The 14666-nt window shown below is 41.2% G+C and overlaps 1 protein-coding gene across 4 annotated transcripts in view; it reads right to left on the bottom strand.

The window, feature by feature from the left end:
- PRSS12 (serine protease 12) overlaps positions 1-10587 on the bottom strand; it is a 74194-nt gene extending 63607 nt beyond the window's left edge. The window contains exon 1 of one of the 4 annotated variants that reach the window (XM_047855594.1): positions 9952-10587. In XM_047855594.1, the coding sequence (XP_047711550.1) occupies positions 9952-10462 (511 nt within the window). In that variant the 5' untranslated portion in view covers positions 10463-10587. The remainder of the gene's footprint in view (positions 1-9951) is intronic. The other 3 variants (XM_047855592.1, XM_047855591.1, XM_047855593.1) reach the window with 3 other exon arrangements.
- Positions 10588-14666: the final 4079 nt, after the last annotated feature.

The following is a 14666-nucleotide window of genomic DNA, read 5'->3' as shown; positions in this document are numbered from 1 at the left end:
CATTCCCAACACCAACATTTGCAAGGCACACACCTTTCCAGTAGTGCTTCCATCCCCCAGCCCTCAAAGTAGTTTATCCTTTTCTTTTTTTTTTTTTTTAATTTTTTTTCAACGTTTTTTATTTATTTTTGGGACAGAGAGAGAGCATGAACGGGGGAGGGGCAGAGAGAGAGGGAGACACAGAATCGGAAACAGGCTCCAGGCTCCGAGCCATCAGCCCAGAGCCCAACACGGGGCTCGAACTCACGGACTGCGAGATCGTGACCTGGCTGAAGTCGGACGCTTAACCGAATGCGCCACCCAGGCGCCCCAGTTTATCCTCTTCTTAAGGCCATAACAATTTCTAAAATATTCTGAGAAATTATCTACTTTGGAATCAGAGTGAGTAGTTCTTAATGGTACATAATTCCATGCAGTTCATAATTCTTCATATAATTATTTGAAAGAGCACTTTAAAAACTATCAGCATAATACATGCTCCAAAATAGTAAAGGATTGACATACATTTAAGATAAGTAGTTTTTATTTGGTTTTGGTTTTACTCTGTTCTTGCTTCATTTATTTTCTTAGAATGGTTAAGGTGGTCAAAATCTTTAAAAATGCATGTAACGCATTTCCCTCAATTTATGGATAATAAAGATTTGGACCAAATCAACTGACAGGACCATTTCCTCAGTTCTCATCCTTCCTACTGTTCCTCTGTTTCCAAATATTTCCTAGATTCCTGTCATTTCTACCATCTCTGAATCTGAGCAAAGACCCTGCCTTGTTTTTGCATTTTATGTCTTTTTCATGTCTGTGCATTTATGTTCTTTGCATAATGCACTTTATGCATTATGTCATGTTGGCTTTCACCATTCTATTTGAAATATTCTATTCTAATTTGAAATACTGCAACTAATCTACCAAACATTTTATGGGAATAAATTAGCCAGGCAGAAGTGTAAGACAGCCTGAGCAAGTTTTATACACTGTCAACAGGATAGAAGTGACTTTCCAGGGATCTACATCTGAGGCTGACCCTCCAGTGGAGGACCCACTTCATGGGTTGTGCAAATTTGCAGGACTATACATCTGCACAAATTTATAGGTGAACAATTACAAAGTGAAGAAAAGGAAATATCCTTAGCTCAACAAAAAAAAAAGATAGGATGGAACAATGAAGCACTCCACAAAGGTCAAAGCCTGGTAAACTCATTTATACTGCTGTCCTAATAATAAAGTTCTTTTATTACCTAAAATTGATCCCTCCTCCTTCCCTCACACTCCCCTTCCTCCAGCCAACTACTTTGCCATGTTCCTCACAGTCTCAGCTAATGTCTCTGTACAACATGGGCTGCCCAGTCTTAAAGCCCCTCAAGTGACAATTTGATGGAAACTATTCTATTCTAAATATTCCTACTTTTAAAATGTGTTAATAATAATTTAAATGTTGAAGTCTTAACAGAGGTTTTAGGTCAACTATAACAGGTACTACGAAATTATAAACTGAACCAGTACTAGAAGGAAGTCTGGAACTGTAAAGCTGTGTGTGATATCATGTCATGGAGAGGTGTCCCTGGAGTTCATGAAATGGATTGCCCACTCCTCAAAAAAAGTTAAGTGTCTGTTGGTATTACAATCACCTAAAGGCGAAATGTGCCAATGTACAACAATGCTCAGAATTCCACTATCTTAATTCCCTGCTAAAACTGTTGAAACTATTGTCATTTCAGTTTACTTTTATTTTTCTTCTATGTAGTTGTACCTCTAGTTTTGTAAAAGAAAGGGAGCATAAAAGATGCATGTTGCTCAAATTTGCTTTATGGGAAAATTTGCTAAAAACCAGGAATTCCTCGGGTGCCTGGTTGGCTCAGTCAGCACAGCATGAGACTCTGAATCTCAGAGGGTCATGAGTTTGAGCCTTACTTGTGGAATAGAGTTTACTTAAAATAAAATTTAAAAAAAATTTTTTTAAACACAAGAATTCCCCAAATGGAAAGACATTAAAGAAGGATTCTCTTTAACCATTTTATCAGTCTCAGTTGACACCAGAAAATCTTCCAGAGAACAGCTGACTAGATTAAAATTCTCTTCATTCATTTCATTGGTTTGTCACTTTTTAAGGCTATTATGATGGGTTGAATTCTATTCTCCCCAAAAAACTTCCACTACCTACAGATGTGACCTTATTTGTAAATAAGGTCTTTGTTGATGACGAAGTTAACATGAGGGCATAAGGGTGGTCTCTAATCTAGTATGACTGTGTTCTTATAAAAAGGAGGAATTTGGACACAGAGACCCACACAGCAGGAGAATAACAGCTGAAGATGGGGTTTACAGTATGACAAGCCATGGAACTCTCAGAAGCTAAGAGAGCCCTGGAAAAGATCCTTCCCTGACGTCTTCAGAGGAAAGGTGGCCCTGCTGATACCTTGACCTCAGACTTTAAGCCTCCAGAACTGTGAAACAATACACTTCTATTGTTTAACCCACTCAGTTGTGTTACTCATCATAGCAGCTCTAGCAAACTAATAGAGCCCTTAAGGTATTACCCCTCCTTGGACAGCTAGCAAAACCACCCTTTTCATACTCCATGCTTCAAGGACACCTAAAAGAAATATTAGGAAAGGAACCAAGTGGGTCAGTGATCTTTGTTCTGTAAGTCCAGCTCATTCCAAAATAAACCAAATGACAAGATATGCTAGTTAACTAACATGTACTTAGAGAATGGCATTTGCTTGTTTGAAGAGAAAGAAAAAACAGCAAAAAAAAAGGAAGTAGTGTTTTCTGAATAGAATTAATAATAAATATTTTTACATCTCTTAAAATCACAACTCAAAAAATGAACAAAATAAAATTACCATTATCATACAAATTCTTTCTCATCTATTACTGAACTTCACAGAAGCACAAAATAATTCATTTTAGTCATTGCTATTGTTCTGGTGGAATCAGAAAGAATGCATGCTGATGACATCAAGTTATTGCTCAGATCTTTGACACAAAGTACACTTAAAGCTGAAGTCATAGAGAAAGTTCAGTTTATGAACCATTCAGAAGAAAAAAGCCCCATTACATGTTGGACGGTTTAGTACATGTATTTCACAAATGAATTAAACATAATCCTATGTCTTATACCAAATGCAACCCTTGGGAAATACACTAAATGATCATTTCCTATCTTAATTATAAAATATACAAAAAAATTCACATTGCCTAGAAACAACTGAATTGGGAGGTTGTTAGTTGCATTTTTCAAGTACAGTACAGGAGGCAAGTTTAATTTTGATGTTATTTTCATCCTATACCCTATTTGATAGTACTAAGGTATACTATTTTTGCTTATAATTGTATTCACCCATAACTGGCTTTAGCATTGTGAAATAGATTTTATTCAAATCATGCCATGTCAAAATGAAATCAAATCCATCTTTTAACATATGAAACATTCCCCTGGACTGAGATCCAACTGAACTATATCTACCTCCATTAGATCACATCTATAATTCATATTAGTTGTTCATTTATTATTCATGTAGATGCCTTCAGTGCTGAGAAAAAAAAAATCTGGTCTAATTCAAAACGAGAGAGTATCAAAACAATGAGAGTATCCTTTCAATAAGCAATTCTACCCACTTACATTGAGATTATTAGAAATTCAATTATTCCTTCATTTAAAATATTACACAGCATTATGCAAAAGAAGACTCTATCCATGGTTTAATTATGACATACTAACAATATATAGATAACCCTAGAGGGAAATTACACCAACTGTGTGTCTCTGAACTATTCATATATAAGCAATGGTGTGGGTATTAGCATTTTATTGTTCAGTTCTGAGTGATGAAATTAAACTACTCCTGGTAGTAATCCTCTTATCTGTCTCCCAGAATAGGTATCACAGGAAAGGTAAAGAAAATGCTTAGTAAAAAAAAAAAAAAGAAAATGCTTAGTATTCTTCTGACATCTCAACCAGAGAGTAGGTGTCCTCAACCAGAGGATACAGGTGATTTCTTATTCATCGTTGTAATTGCTGCTCCTACTCTGAACTCACAAAACATTTAATGAAATCTACTTTCGCCTTGTTAGAAGGATTGGCATTTTCCATTCTTTGTGTCCTTCTGGTAAGCCTAATAAAAAGTACTGAGGTTGTATCTTGTAGTGGGGCGCAGGGGGGGGGAGGGGGGATCTCACTACTTTAGTGCTCTGCATATAATAAATTTTTTATTAATATTGTTGTGCTGACTTGCAGGAAGAAAAGGGAGGAGGGGTGAGGGGGGATGGTTCTAGAAAAGTAAGATAATAAGAGGCAAAAAATAAACATTTCCTGATTTTCTAGACAACAGGGCGTCAATCACATACAAGGCAGTCTAAATCAATTGCTAATATAGATGCACTGAATGCCTGTTTACAATGCAGACCAAAGGAAGAGACTTCAGAGAACAGCTTTCTTTACAAGTTAACTCAGGGATGGGGGAGGCTTAAAAATTAGAATTAAAAGTGTTTACCAAGCAACTGAGTTAACTTCCATATTCTTAACAATTATGGGATTATTCATTTCAGACATAAATTTACTAGACCTGCAAACTGCATCTTAAAATAAGAAAATATGCTTTTTCAATCAAATCAGGGTCTAAATGTGATTCATCTAGATACAGCTGAAAAATGAATGTAACATTTCACAGCACAATTTTTAAAATTACTTACTACTACTTTTTTAACGTTTATTTTTGAAAGGGAGTGCACAAGCACAAGTGAGGGAGGGGCAAAGAGAAACGGAGACAGAGAATCCAAAGCAGGCTCTGTACTGTCAGCGCAGAGCCCAATGTGGGGCTTGAACTCATGAACGGTGAGATCATAACCCAAGCAGAATTCAAGAGTCAGATTCTTGACCTAATAAGCCACCCAGGCACTCCTGCTTACTACTATTTTTTTTAACAGTCCTAAGTTTCCCAAATGGAGGGACAAACTCCAACCATACTTCTTAGCAGACCCTGTTGGTTCTCCTCAACAACCATCTCACTTTGTCTTGGTAGGAGAGTCCCCAGGTGTTCAGAGGTAAATCTTGATTAAACTATGCAATTGTATTAACTGAATTTCCCCTTCTAGAGAGTGCCAGAGGAACATGTGATCCAGTCTTAGCCAATGAAATGCAGGAGGAAGTCTGTGGGGGAATTCTAGGAAGGTTTCCTTGCTCTTTCAATGGGACCTACATGAGGAGGGGCCCTCTCTTTCTACTGCAGGCTATCCTATCTCAACATGAAGCCTGGAATAACCACTAGCCTAACAATAAAAGCCACATTTAGAGAACAGAGGAGGCAAGAGAACAACAGAAACAGAGCTGTAGCATGTTGGAGCCCAACTTTTTGTAATATGAACAATTAATCTCCTTATTGCTTCAGTCATTTTGAATTGGGATTTCTATTCTTTGCCATCAAAACTACCCTTACTGATCCAAGCCACATTCATACCCAAGTTTGTAATTATAATTTGTTTTCTCTTCTAAAGGCATACTTATTTTCATAGTCGTAATGTATATAAATTTGGTATCCATCTTTTCCCATTAACATTATCATCAGCATTTTTCCAGTTTTTATATGTAATCTTTACAATTAGCACTTTAGAAACTACCTAGTATCTATTAAATGAAGGGACCTCTGTGTAGTATCTTATTGCTGGATATTTAGGTCTGCCTCCACAATTTTGAACCAAATCACTTTTACAAATATTACCTTAACACACACACACACACACACACACACACACTCAAAGACAGTGACCACATGTGTATATACACTTCGAGATAATCATTCATAAAAGGCAATAGCAATGGATGTCTTATTTTCTTCTTAAAAAAAAATCTGCACTCTAATAGTCAGATAATGCCCCAAATCAAAGCATTTTATATCTGCCTTATCCTGAAGAACAGACTGAGCTCAAAATTTAAAATCCAGCCAGGAAATGTATCAAATTTGGTATTGCTAATGTTTTTCAGAACCTGTTACATAGAATCAAGATGCAGCATTTTTTTTTTAAATGCAAGGGACAGCTTTCAGCCAACTTTTTAATTAACAATCATTTCAAACACCAGATGGACTTCAAAGAGTACAGCCTGTAAACAATTGTCCCGCAAGTCTGCTGCCTCCGTTTCAATCAGGAGACTGGAGTGGGTACGTGCATATGAACAGCTTAGCATGATGACATGACAAAAAGATCTACGCATCATTCTTTCTGGTGAAATCTCAATTATTAGAGCATTATCATTATATACAGTACCTGTTTTACCCAATGGCCATCGGTCACCTATGGGTGAGTTCCACTCAGCTGCTTGTAACAGAGAGTATTAGCACAGCATCAAGTTTCCCCATCTGCCATGCCAACCAATGACTAGAAAGTGATTTTGCCTTCCTAGTCAGGAAGCTCTAAATTACTGCAGGGTACTGGGGGGAATCAGTTGCCTGTTAATTCTTTCTCTTGAAACATAAAAATAGGGGCGCCTGGGTGGCTCAGTCAGTTAAGTGTCCGACTTCCACTCAGGTCATGATCTCGGGGTTCATGGGTTCGAACAGCTCAGAGCCTGGAGCTTGCTTCAGATTCTGTGTCTCCCTCTCTCTCTGCCCCTTCCCCACTCGCACTTTATCTCTTCCTCTCTCTCAAAGATAAACATTTTTTAAAACTTTTAAATAAATAAATAAAATAAACTGAAAAAGAAACATAAAAGCAACCTAGTTCACATGCAGTTAATACTCATATTCTGGTGAACTAGGTTGTTATTACCCCCACACTAGTCAAATGAAAAAGCGTGGTGCTATTTCCTAGAATGACACAAAATTACCATAGATAGGCATGGCTTCTGCTTGATCCCATGCCTGGCAGAATTAAGTCACAGAATGATGGGCTCAGTCTACATAATCACCCACCACTCCATTCTAGATGGGTTCTGATGTCCTCCTCTGGTTTTCCCAAGTGTGACAAAGGGTCTTCAGCATCCAAATCACCTTGACCTGACCATTCAGTAGAAAAAGCACATTCCTGAGACAGATGTAAGGATTGCTCAATCAGGGTTTCTGAAGGCTAGAGCCTAGGTATCTGCATTTTAACAAGTCCCTTAGGTACTCATTATGAGAACAAACTCCCTGGGCTGATTCAGGGTATTCCAATTCACCAAACGATTCTTTACTACTAATTCATACAATTAGGGCCCAGGCATCATCTTTCTCACTCCAGACATTTGAGCCACTGGTATTTCCACACCCTGCCCTAGCTCACCTGCGATCCCCCCAGCGCCCCTTCAACTAGGCTTAGACCAACTTTCTACCTTGAAGGCACCAACTTCCTCATTTCTCTCAATGCAACTGGATACGTGACTCTGGCCTCCAGTTTATTTTTTAAAGGAGGGATCTCACTACTATAAATTTTCTTTCCTTTTGTTCTAGTTTTTTTGTTTTTTTGTTTTTTTTTAAGAAAAAGAAAAAACTCTGGACATCTTAAAATCATAAGATACAGGAAATCATGTGCACTGAACCAAAAATAATTCACTTTTTCTTTCCTTTTAGACTAGTCCTTAAGCTATAAAAATGGGGTCATCAGACAGCACATATATTTCTACATGTTTATATAATTAAAGAACCAGAGCAAAATGAGCTGTGACATGAAAATGGACACTACCTTCTAATGTTGTTGTGAGAATTAAATGAGAAAACTAATATATAAAATGCTTAGCCCAGCATCCAACACGGAGTGAATGCTCAATAAATTCTAGCTGTTACCAGGCCAGGTTATTTCGGTACAGGCTCAGAACTGGAAAAGTTCTTTGAATTAATCTATTCAAAAACTGCTTTTCTGCAGATAAGGAAACCAAAACTCTGGGAATTAAGAGTCTTACCCAACACTACACAACTACTGCCAGAGCCAAAACAGACACAAGTGTTTTTTAAAGCACAAATCCATATTCTTTTCACTACTTCATGACAGCTTTGTTCACCCTCTGAAGGGAAATGTAGGACCAAGACCAGAAAGCCATAAGGTTCAGAAAATGCCAGTCATTTTGAAGGTATGGATCATGCCTAATCAGAACGTAAGGGGTAAAGGACAGGATGGGAAGCTTCAGTTATCAAGACTGGGTCTGTGAAAGTAATTAATTATTACATAGACAGCCAATTGTTTTCCTGTACTTTTTTGCATGGGGCATTTATCTCCCATCTTGGGTGGTTTCTTTTGTTTCTCTTGTGTTCAATTGCTTTGCCCCAGGAAGTACTACACATACAAGTATGCAGTGTTTGGGATTCTGTCTGGTGAGAATTAGCTATGAACATAAAAACATCGCAGAGTCTGTGCTGCTGTTAGATTTAAATTTCTATTCAACACAAGAGGGGAAACAAAGAACAACCTACTGTCCTCATTTGGAATATAAAGTTAAAGGAGTTATGTGTCAGAGAGCAATTTACCACTTATAGTGTTTTCACTTTAAATTCCACTTTTCTTTCAGTATATATATATATATATATATAGAGAGAGAGAGAGAGAGAGAGAGATTTCAGTATACGTATACATACATATTTCCTAAATATACATTTAAAGATATGAAATATAGTACAATAGCAGGAAAGCAAAAAAAAATTCCAATGTTTGCTAAACACGATATTTTACTACAAATAATCTTACAGTAAATAATGAGACAATGCTGGGGCTCTTTGCCTGATATCACCTCAATTTTTTTTATAGCCACATTGGCATTCTGTCCATGAAACACGAGTATAGCAATGACTTCATTCTCTAGGATGAAGGATAATTGATCTTAACCTTCCTATCACTTTCCTTTAACTCAAAGCTAATGCAATTCAGATAAATAAAAATGTCTGCAGGAAAAGAATGGCACTATGAAAGCTAACCTCCAAATCACCTCCAAAAGGTACCAAGTACAACATATTTCAGAATCCCAATTCATGAAATCCCTGCCCCTTAGCTGAGATGGAGAGCTGCCAAAAAGATGTTTGAAGGGAAATTCAAACTTTGAAGGACATGAAGTTTTTCTTTCCAGCTATTAATGAAGGGGGGGGGGGGGAGCTAATATTAAACAAAGCCTCAACAATTCAAAATGAAGCACTGTTCAAAGGCAGATCATTCACTTACATTAAACCTATTAATATGTTATCATTATGCCATAAAACCAAAACATCTTACCAACTTTATTTCTTGATGTCACCAACTAATCCCAAATGCCCACAAATAACATATGGAGCTAAAAAAATGGCATTCTTGAAAACTTAATTTGACTATATCACGTTGCTTCTTTCCTAAGATAGTTACTATTCCTATCTCTTTTTCCTTTCTTTTCTCTTCTCTCACTAATCATATTTACCATATTGTGCCCCAGAACTGAACATCACTTTGGCAAGTTGTATTCAGGCCAGGAGACTTTGCCATACTTTTTCAGAGGCCAGTGGTGAGAATAAAGGCAAAAAGATGTATCACATACTTCCAAATCGGAGTCTATGGGGTGGGGGGAAAGTTATTGGTTGTATATTAGATTTAATATTTCCCTTTCCAAAACGAATAATTAGAAACTTTATCTCCGCCCTTACTTTGCCTCTTTCGTGTAAATATGGTAACGCCCTCACGGCAAACTACCCTAGAGAACACACATCCACCTGACGAATACGCACACACAAACACACACAGTGGCCAGAGACGGGATCCAGGAACCCAGAGTGCAGCACCTCTCACGAAAACTACCCTCACCACAACCTTCACACACAAAGCTCGCCTCGCTAATTTAAAGTCACGGTACCAGTGCGCTTTGCCGGTGCCTCCGCGGCAGCCAGCCATCCCGCAGGGCAATACAAACGCGAACTCTCACACACTCTCTCACTCGCTCTCTTCAAGGAACACCTAAAGCCCTCGGCACGCCAGGCTGGCTCCCCGCCAGTCCCGAGCTGCCGCCGCCGCTGCCCCGGGGTCACTCACCGTGTCTGCAGTCGCAGTAGCCCCAGTCCACCTTGCCGTGGGCGTTCCCATAGAAGCACCAGGGTCTGCCCGCGCCGTCCGGGCTCCGGCAGAAGTTGTGGCGCTGCCCTCGCAGCTGAGCCCAGCTCGCCGGGGGCGACCGTTCGAGGAAGGGTGGCACCTCTGCCCAGAGCAGACACGGGGCGCCGAAGTCCGTCACGTTGACCCAGGGTTCGCCGGCCGGGCAGTCCCCGGGGTGCGGCCCGGGCGTGCGCCCGGCATGGAGGGCGTGCAGGCGCTGGGCATGGAGCGCGGGCGGGGGGCGCGGGACGCGCGGGACGCGCGGGAGAGAGGGCGACGGAGGCGTCCTCTGTTGCCGCTGCTGGGTGGGAAGGTAGTAAGGGTGCGGGGGACCCGGAGGGAGCGAATGGCGATAACGGTGGTGGAGGGGATACCTGAGGACTAGATCAAAGCCGACCACTTCGGGGAGCGCCCCTAAAACCAGAGCTACCACGAAGCGGGCGAGCGTCATGGTGCCAGAGCAGCAGGGTTTGGTCCATGCTCCCCCGCTCCTCCGGTTCTGAAGGGGAGGAGGGGAGGGGGCGGAGGCGGGGCTGCAGCGTCCCTCGAATCGCCCACTAGAGTCCCCTCCCGTCCCCCGCGTGCCGACCGCCTTTCCCTCCCCACCTCGCCTCCTGCCACCGGTCCCGCGACGCGCCTCCGCTCCTGCCCCTCGGAAGCGACAGTGGACCGTGAAATTTTGAGCTCGCTGAGACCAGGCTAGTGCAGAAGACTCGCAAAGAGAAGGCGCGGACTCCGCCGGGAGTGGTGGGGCCTGAGCCCCCAGGTAGCCAGCGGTGGCTAGAGCCCGGGAACTCTGCCCCCTGGCTGCGGGCGCGGGACGCGCAGTCTCGCCCCGGAGCCGGACCTCTCCGCTTGGCCCCTACCGGGCTCCCGGCTGTCGCCGTCCGGGCCAGACCAGCTGCTGGCACCGCCGCAGCCTCGCTGTGCCGGAGCCAAGCCAGAGGGTGCCAATGCGGGGGAAGGTCTTGGCTGCCCCTGGCCGGCAAGCAACACGACCAGAGCCCCGCGTCTGGCGGCTCCCAAGCTTGGCACCAGTCCCTATAGCCGTCTCTCCTCCACCCCCATGCCCCCATGCCCTTGTCTAGTTTTCCTGGTTTTGAAATCTTCAGAAGAGAAGTGTGGATGGATTTAGCTACAACTCTCCCCTGACAAGTCCCAGTATAAAAGTTAACAAAGCACGAGGAATATTGAAGACATTTTACTGAAGTGTGAGCTCCTCAAGGACAAGACCACGTTTGATTTAGCCTTATATCCCGGTGCTTAACACTGTGCCCAACACTTATTAGACTCCAATAAACATTTGTTGAAATTAAATTCCTGAACTGACCCAGGGAAAGGAGCTTGAGCCTTTCTACTTCCTGCCTCCCACTTTCCACCGGGTGCCCTGGACAACACCAGTTGTTTGGTTATTACTGGGATTCAGTGAGGCCCTCTTAATACCAAATTTCCTTTCTAACCAGAGAAGACTTCATCCGTCCGGGTCTCCATCCTATCCAAAAGTCCATCCCTCTAACACCTGCCTCGTTTTTACAGGCCAAGGGACTTAAGCCTACACATTTGCCTCTCCAAAGTGGCCCCACTGCTGGCAATTTTGAAGCTGCAGTATTGGCTTGGCCTGACCTTAGTAGAGCCTTTCAACAGCCCCTCTCCCCCTCCCCAAAGAAGTTGGCTTGGAATTTTTTTTTTTTTTAATTACTGGAGCTGGATATTTTAGGATTTCTCCTTTCAGTTGTTCCTGACCATGCCACTGAAGTTAAACAAGGAACAGGAAGGCCAAAGAGATGGTAATATTTTACTTTCTGGTAACCATTTGCAGGACCATATTGCCCCATAATATAATGTACCTCGAAGAAAATGTGAGCGTAACTTAAACATTTATTGTTAAAACCTAGGTTTCAATTAGAAACTGATTTAATTCCCCAACCTCGCTCAAATAATCCATTTTAACTTTCATGAATCATTTTATTGATTTTTTTCTCCACTACTATTTAACAAAATATTTGATTTCATTTCACAATGAATTGGGTAAAAAGAATCTTAGGAATCCCAGACTGTATTTGTCAAATCTTTATTCAAAATGTTTTCAAGGGCGCCTGGGCAGGTCAGTCTGTTAAGACTCTTGATTGCTGCTCAGGTCATGATCTCATGGTTCATGAAACTGAGCCCTGTGTCAGGCTCTGTGCTGACAGAATGGAGCCTGCTTGGGACTTACTCTCTCTCTCTCTCTCTCCCCCCCCCCCCCCCCCTGCTTGCTCTCTATCCCTCAAAATAAATAAATAAACAATTTTTAAAAAGATGTTGTTATCCAAGATGCTTTCATGCATTATTTTGGTTTTTTTTTACTGATACTTTCCTGGCTCCAAAAGCATAGTTAAAATGGTACTTGTAAAAGAGAGTGAAAGATGAAATAGCTCTCTGGAAGAGTTTGATTTATTTATTTAGGGTTCACCAATCACAGATTCTTGATATAATAGGGGACAATTCTAATAGGAGTTGTCCACCTGTTTCTCCACCTTCTGCCACCTGATTGGGCAGGGAAAGCTCATTGTGGGATTCTGGCTGGACTGCTTAGATCCTGCGGCACTCCCTCACCTATATGGCTCCTCCACCAATTGTTTTCACACTTTGTGGGGGGGTCTACTGGAAAACCTAGTTCTCACACATTTGTGTACCTTGAAGAGAGGGAAATAATGAAAGAGAAGAGAGTAAAAGGGAAGATTGTTGGAACTCAATTCCAGAGAGGAGAGATGCTTGGGCAGGCTGGCCTCTCCTCCAGCCCCCTGTATGACTTAAGAGGAGCTTGAGATTTCCCAAGGCCTACTTATATTTAACAGATTATAAAGCTGACATGTACAAAGTGGACTTACCCACAGAAAATTCCACATCTGGATTTAATCATCTACATTTTGAAATATCTTTCCTACACAATAAACTGGCATTCAGGCAGTTGGACTGTGAATTTAGGGGCCTCCATTTGGGCTTTGTCCTCTATTTTACAGGCAAAGTATGACCTAAACAGACCTGTGCTCTACATATTACTTCCCTCTTCTGCTAATATCTTCCTTTTCTCTCTTCTGTCATTCCTCTTTGCTGCTACCAACATGCAGATGTTTAGGATTTCCAATTCCCAATCCAATCCCTGAAATGCATTTCTTTCTCCCACCTCCACCACAGCACAGTGTGTGTTTGTGGGGAGGAGGGGTGTTTGCAAGGAGAAATTCTCTCCTTCTGCCTGGATTAGGCACTACCTAGCCACAGCACCCTCCTCAGATTCTCATTACCTCTATCAAAGCCAAAGGAAAGGGGGAGGCAACTCCATCTGGTAACAACTACAAAAACCCCACTGCTGATATTTTTTTTTTCCTGTCTTGCAATCCCTTCAGCAGAAACAAAGGAGCAACGAAAAGGAACTGACAGAAACAAGTATTTGACACCTTGCAGGCATTCCCCACCACAACACTTAGGAGGCCCCAGGAGGTCCCCATAATACCCCTTGTCAGTTCTGCCCCCTCACTGATTTCAGTCCCCAGAGTTCCACTACCCACAGCCTCAAGGCCTAAAACCTAGAAGAGTGAACAGAGGAGTCTGCCTGCTCGTATCACAGCAGGAAGGGTGGGCAGTCTTGAGGGGTAGGGGTGGGATACATGTATATCTGCATATCTGTATTTCCTATGCCAACTATGTTTTATGTATATAAACATTTGGTTTTATGGTTGTTTAGGAGATGATTTTACTGCACATATGTGATGGGTTGAAGAGCTCTTGTGTTGTTCTATTTGGAAATACAACCACTATGCGTATTATTTTTACAGACTTCCAAAAACCAGTATGCAAAATAACTTTTGGAAAAGTTCCATTTGCAATTTGGGTACTGCCTGTATTGGAAAAGCTACGAGTTTTTGAACTTACGGCATAAAATCAGCATTTACTTGTACAATACCAAGTGCAAGAAATGTGTTAAAAGAACACTGAGCATTGCTCTTTCATATAAAAGGGGGGTGGGGATCAAATATGAAAGCCTGTGTAGGAACTGTGGGAGATTTGAAATTATAAGACATTATCAGGCTGATCTTTTAAAAATATTTTATGTTTAGTAATCTCTACACCCAGCATGGGGCTTGAACTCACAACCCCAAGATTAAGAGCCGCATGCTCCACTGACTGAGCCAGCCAGGCACCCCAAAATTTTTATTTATTTTTTAATGTTTATTTATTTTGAGAGAGAGACAGAGCCCGAGTGAAGCAGGGGCAGGGAGAGAGAAGAATCCCTTCATGCTATCAGTGCAAAGCCCAACTCGGGGCTTGATCTCACGAACAAGGAGATCATGAGCTGAACTGAAATCAAGAGTTGTAAGCTTAACCAACTGAGCCATTCAGGCGCCTCTGATTTATTTTTTAAAATTTATCTAACCTTGGTATAAAATTTATCTAACCTTGGTATAAAAACCCTATATGGAAACTAATTCTATGGATTCATTTTCAGGACTACTCAAATAATACACACTAGTAGATAAGGAATATATATATACATATATATATATGCGCATATATATATATATATATATATATATATATATATATAGCATGAATTTCATATATATCTCAAAAAAATAGTTCCTTCAGCCTTGGAATCAAACTGATGCTCAGTCTGG

This window comes from Prionailurus viverrinus, chromosome B1 (genome assembly GCF_022837055.1).
Source record: "Prionailurus viverrinus isolate Anna chromosome B1, UM_Priviv_1.0, whole genome shotgun sequence".
NCBI classification, from domain to species: Eukaryota; Metazoa; Chordata; class Mammalia; order Carnivora; family Felidae; genus Prionailurus; species Prionailurus viverrinus.
Note: the sequence above shows the minus strand (reverse complement) of the source record. Positions and strands in the feature narration are given on the sequence as shown.